Source organism: Herpailurus yagouaroundi, unplaced genomic scaffold (genome assembly GCF_014898765.1).
Source record: "Herpailurus yagouaroundi ecotype Mexico unplaced genomic scaffold, PumYag 160, whole genome shotgun sequence".
NCBI classification, from domain to species: Eukaryota; Metazoa; Chordata; class Mammalia; order Carnivora; family Felidae; genus Herpailurus; species Herpailurus yagouaroundi.
In genome coordinates, this window is record NW_024412401.1 from 18,835,074 (window position 1) to 18,841,334 (window position 6,261).

A 6,261-nucleotide genomic window follows, 5' to 3' on the forward strand; every position below is an offset into this window, starting at 1 on the left:
TTCTGTTGCCTCAACTGTTACTTAAAGATGGCATGCTGTGTAATTTGGCCTGTGGTATCAGTGGTGGAAAGGATACCTTTCTAAAGAAGGGGTTTATCATAATCTGCTGTTTGAGGGCTTGCACTTGTAGAACTGCATTCCCTTCTGTGCCATCTTTTTTTTTTAATATATATATATTTTATATATATATATATATATATATATACACACAAACACACACACCAGTCCTGGTTACACTTTTTTTCCTTCTCTTTGGACCATGATAAGCTTCAGAGTAGTGACTTCGGGAGCAGGGTAACTTAGAGTGAAGAGATATTTACACAGAAAAGTAAATTTGCATGTATGAGCTAGGAAGGTGTTTTTTAGGTATGTTACAGGCTTACTTTAAACAATTTAACTTACGCTCCGAAGTAACTGTAATTTAATGTTGGTAGTATAGCAAATTATGATGAATAGCTTTAATTGTATGTTTAAAAGTCATGTTCACAAGCTTAAATCTGGATATCAGAATTAAGCAATTCTTGAAATGTATGAATGTCTCCTTAATATACTGATTACAAAGCATTTCCAGTGTGTCACTACAGGCTTTTTTTTCCCCTAGATTAAAAGCATTGGCTTTTCATTAATTAAGATAGGTAATTTGTCATTTAACTAGTTAAATGGGTAATTGAAAATGGTACTTAACTATAGTTGAATGTTAAACAAGGGTGGGGAGTGAAAGTGGGTGAGGGGTAAGTAATGAGCCAAAAGGGTTTTTAAAAACTTTGCAAACACTGGTGTGAAAATGTGAAAGTTTTTACCCATTTATCCTGATTCTGCTGCATCTCCTGTAATCAGTAAGGTTAAACATTTCTCCAGAAGTGGCCCACATCTAAGTTCCCCTCATAGAGCACATTTGAGTTAAAAAGGAGAAACTAAAACATAAAGTTTTCACACTTCCAGTGTTTGTCATAGTGAAATAATTAGTAACCTGTTATTTTTAGATTGTCATTTTTAGTCAGTACCATACAGCTACCCTTGTGTTTGGGTATGATGCCAGGTACTCAGGAAAGCACAACAAAGTATGACCAGAAATCTTACATTTCTCCAAAGAACCCTGAGTTGTAATACATATAACATCTTAAAAAATTGAAATCCTCGTGTTTAACATCAGTCATTGAGGGCAACTATAAATTACAACCACAGTGAAATACTACTTCACACCTACTAATCCAAAATGAAAATAGGTGAAAACGTGGAGAAATTGGATCCCAGTACCTCAGTGGTAGGAATGTAAAATGGTGTAAAAGTTGAGCAGTTTCTCAAAAAGCCTACAGTTAGTAACTGACTCCTTGGCTAAGTGAGATACTTGTTGCCAGTGTTGTCTGTAAAATTCACAGTAGCCAAAGGGGGAGCAAACCCATACCCAACTAATGGACAAAATGTGATGGTGCGTGTGTGACAGGACAAATTATTGTATGTGTACTAAATGACCTATCAATGCAAATTCATAGACCAGTTACCAAGGGCTAGGGGGAAGAGGAATGAATGGTTAATGCTTAATTGGTTGTGATAAAGTTTCAGATAAACAGTGATGGTTCTACAAGGTTGTGAATGTTATTAATGCAATGCTACTGAATTATACAGTATAAAAATAAAAGAAAGCTAGAAATCTGAAAAGGAAATAGTTAACCAGGAAAGGCAGAAACAGTTTGTAGTCTAAAAGCTGCCCCTGAGAACTTGGACCAAGGTCATCTCTTAACAGCTCTGACCAAGTCTGCTACAGGAATGCATGTGCATCCACACAAGTGGAGTTCCTGGCCCTAGCACTAATGCTTGCTCTGATGCCTTCCCCATCCACTCATACTTGTAGGGAATAAGAATGTCCCATGAGGGTGCTAATGGAACATGGTGGCAGATCTTCCTGTATGTGAAATTAGCATCAGGTCTTTTTCTGCATATGGTACTGCTTCTCAACCATGGCTACACTTAGTTACCTGGGAAACTAAAAACATGTGAGCCCCACCCCCACCCCACGCCAGGATTTTAACATCATGGAGCTGGGTGTAATAGCTTAAGCACCAAGATGTTTGTCAACAGCCAAAGTTTAACACTACCAACATAGGGACATAGTCCTATTAACCATCTAGGATAATGCATTGGTAAGAGAAAGTCCAATAATGGCAGCCTTTGACACTGCAGTTAGAAGTTTGAGGCTCAGACCAGGGAGCTTCCCAGCTTAGATGTACACTTCATCACAGTATCTTTTTTGAAATAATGTGGGAAAAATGTAGGGTGTAAAAATACAGTGAATGAAACTGCTAACAAGCTACAGCAAAATAAAGATGCTCTTTCAAGGGTTTCTTAAGTCCTGAACAGTTATCACTTAACTGGGTTATATCTACAACCTTGTGAGGCAGAACAAGAATCAAAACATCCATTTTAGGAGTGGAGAAACTGCCCTCTAGTGTTCTGGATCTCAAAACAGCACGGTTGATGAGCCCCAGTGCCACGATTGCAGATTCCATAGGTCAGGGACAGGACCTGAAAATTTACCTTTGATTTATTTACTGGATGACAGAACCACTGCTCTGGCCCAAGTAAGTTAACGGTAAAAACTGCAGTCCCAGTTGTCATTCAGTGCTCTTTTACTCATCTCACTTCCTGTGGCCAGGTTAGGTAAATAAATTGTAATGGATTGTGGAGACACAATTCATGCATTCTTTGCCTGTTCCCAGACCTAAAGAGAAGCAGCTAACAGCCAGATTCAAAGAATAAAGAAATTGAGCTTTGGAATTGCACCTGGCTTTCAGTGTGTGCTCCATAAACAAGGTATGGGAACCTCTGGAAGTCCCTTTCTTCATGTGTATTATGGAAATCATAATAGGCTGTACTTCATAAGAGTAATTCAGAGAATTAAACAGGGCTGCTTACATAGGAAGGAAGGGCTTTTAGTACAAGTTGAAAAGCAACTGAAGAAAATAATTGTACCTGAGATTTAAAGAAAGGTTGCCTTGAAATCCCATCCTCAGATTTCAATGTATCCAGAGTCACAAGTTTATTTTTTTATTTTGAGAGAAACCAATGGGGAAAGGGCAGAGAGAGCCAAACAGGCTCTGTGCTGATAGCCCAGTTGCTGACGGGCTCAAACCCACAAAACTCATGACCTGAGTGGAAATCAAGGGTTGGACACTTAACTGAGCCACCCAGGTGCCCCCAGAAATACAAATTTCACAACTGAATGGGGAATAGGGCAAATATCCTTACCCTACTGAAGGAAACTTTACTGCTGTGTATTTTAAGTTGTAAGTGTTGGAGACAAATACCAGTTGTATCTGTAGGCTGCAGCAGAGTACCTACTTTCCTAGCTACCTGATGGAACATGTTTTCGGAAGAATGCGGGTGTCCACCTCTGCCCCCACCCTGCCACACAGTTTGGATATGTTCCAGGACCCCCAGTGGAGGTCTGAAACCTAGAAGAGTCCTGAGCGCTATGCACTGTTTCTCCCTATACCTACATACCTACCTATAATGCTTATAAATTTAGCACAGTAAGATTAATAGCAAAAACAAAATAGAACAATTATAAGAACATACTGTAATAAAAGGTGAATGTGGTCTCAAAATAGTACTGTACTCACCGTTGTGATGTGAGATGAAATGCCCACATGAGATGAAGAGAGGTGAATGATTAAAGCATTATGACATGCTGTTAGGCTCCATTTGATTTTCTGATGCTAAGTCAGGAGGAGGATCATCTGCTTTCGGGCCGCAGTTGCCTGCATGTAACTGAAACCAGATGAGGGACTGCTGTATGCCATTGGTTACTGCCATCAAACTCCCATTTGCTTATCCTCTCCCGTTGATACTGGTTAAGAGGCCAACAAACATGATCTCTGCCATCTCTTTGTAAAGTGAAAAAGCAGTCCAGTGGTACCATCAGACAGACACCTCCAGCCTCTGACCATTGGCTCCAGCCAGTGCACAGCACCCACAGCTCATCAGAGACTCCCTAGCCCAAGGATGCAGGCCAGCCAGGTTCCAGCACTGCTCTGCTTTACCCAGACCTGGAACAAGGGCACAGAGACCCCACTGTGTGCCTAGAGGGTCTAAGGCCCTCAAGCAGCTCACAGAGAGCTGGACAGTGGTATGGGCTGGCATGGGAGTCCAGAAGCCAGGGTGGCCCTTCTCTCACCTCAGCTTCAGTCCCTGGGGCTCCTCCCATAAGAAAAGCTATGTGCAGAGTAAGTGCAAATACCTTTTAGGTTTGTACAAAAGGAAGTTAGACAGTTGCACAAGGGTTTCCTGGGAAAGGCAGAAGACTTAATTTTTTTTTTACTTTTGTTATGTTAATTCATTTAAGAAAAAAGGTACATTTAATGACTCTCAATCCAGGCTTCTCTTCACCTGGTCTCCCAAGACACTGCATGCATTGCAAGAATCCCACACTGCAGTGCCTGGAAGTCTCCTTCAGCTAACTTTGACCACCAAACCCCTTTACCCACAGCTCCTGCTGGTCCTTTTATGGTCAACTTCAGGAAGCCTTTCCTAACTCAGTGGGGCTTATTATCAGGTGCCCTTCTCCTATCCCACCATTTCAATTACACCTTTTAGCTGGCATTTCTTCCCTGTTCTGACAGGAACTGGTCTTACTAAGCCATCTTCAGCACTAGGTACAAGAACAGATGTTTGATAAAATTCCAAGAAGGAATAAGTGAACATGTGCTGACCAACTAGATTCTTGTTCTTCGTGAGCACAAAGTTACTGTTAAAAAAACAAAATTCAACGGAGTAAATTTTGAGATCCAATTGACTTACTTCAGCAGTTAATGAATCCAGCAGCATCCCATCTAACAGGAGCTCTGAAGAACTGCACAGAACAAAAGGCTTTTATACACAGAAGGGGGTGGGAAAAGGAGATCTCTAACAAGAGTGGATTGTTTCAGGCAAGGTTACCTTCCTATGGGGGCCAGAGGGGGTCTATCAGGTAGATTACCTCATAAATACTGAATTCCAGATTCACTGGTTAATGATTACAGTCCTGGGACAGGCCGAAACTGCAGTTTGGGTAGGTATTAAATCTTGGCCAGTGTGGAGCTTAGCACAAGGCCAGCACAAGGGACTCCACTTTAGGCCTGTTGTTTCTCATTCTTAACAGTACTGCTCAACCATTCACAAGGTCATGGGCTAAATATAAAATCCCAATTTCTTGAAGATATTTCTAAAGGATTCTTAGCACAAGCTGTTTCCTCTTTCCACCTTAAACTTCTTACATGAAAACTTTTCACTGGGCTGTGAAACTACATTCACTTGAATTCATGGATTTATGGCTAATGTTTTAACTCAAAATGGCATACATTGTCAAAAAGCTGCAGGTTTAATGGCAAAAGGAAAAAAAGTTTTGGGAATATGACTGAGGAAGAGGGATTTCTTAGTGCTGCCAAGGATTAATTCAGCCAATATTGAGCATTATTGTGCCAGGCAAAGGATCAGGCTATATTTCACTCAAAGGCAAATTAGAACACTATAAAACATTGTTTTTTTAAGTTTGTTTATTTTGAGAAAGAGAGCGAGCAGGGGAGGGGCAGAGAGGGAGAGAATCCCAAGCAGGCTCTGCACTGCCAACGCAGAGCCTGATCTGGGGCTCGCACTCACGAACTGCACGATCATGACCTGAGCTGAAACCACGAGTCGGACACTTAACCGACTGAGCCACCAAGGTGCCCCAACAATGTAAATCATTTAAAAAACTTTCCCCACTCATTTGTACCTAATGAGTGCTAAACTTAAAAGGAGGCATAAAAGGTCTACACAAATAAGGTCTCACTTTCTTGAAATGACACCTGGCACGGCCCCTCCAACATCAACATAAGCGCACTCAATACATCTTTGGTTCAAACATAAAAGACACCCCATTTGCAAAGTATTTTCAAGAGTTTTACTGGCTTTTAACTGGTAAGGATGCACATACCTAAAAAGACTTCTCTAAATCTCAGGTCCTTTTCTAATTTTCTTCAGAACAACAGCACATTTTCAATGCCAAACCCTCAGAGATGCCAAAGTGGAATTCTCATAGTGTATCCTACAACTAAGTTCTATCCAGAAGATGAAGATGATGTTCTCTGGAGTTGGCCAGAACGCATGAGAAGGCACAGCTAAGAAGAATGAGTGGACAATAAGGGCAATGAAATGAGATCCTATCAATACCTGGCCTTTTTACATTCAGTCTATCCTTCTAAACAGGAACTGACTTCCTGCTAGACTAGAATGTTATGTCCCACC

General features: G+C 41.0%; 1 protein-coding gene across 1 annotated transcript in view; it reads left to right on the plus strand.

Moving 5' to 3' along the window:
• DNAJA1 (DnaJ heat shock protein family (Hsp40) member A1) overlaps positions 1-2,658 on the plus strand; it is a 12,692-nt gene extending 10,034 nt beyond the window's left edge. Inside the window, exon 6 of the mRNA XM_040482776.1 lies at positions 2,654-2,658. Coding sequence (XP_040338710.1) covers positions 2,654-2,658 — 5 coding nt within the window. The remainder of the gene's footprint in view (positions 1-2,653) is intronic.
• Positions 2,659-6,261: the final 3,603 nt, after the last annotated feature.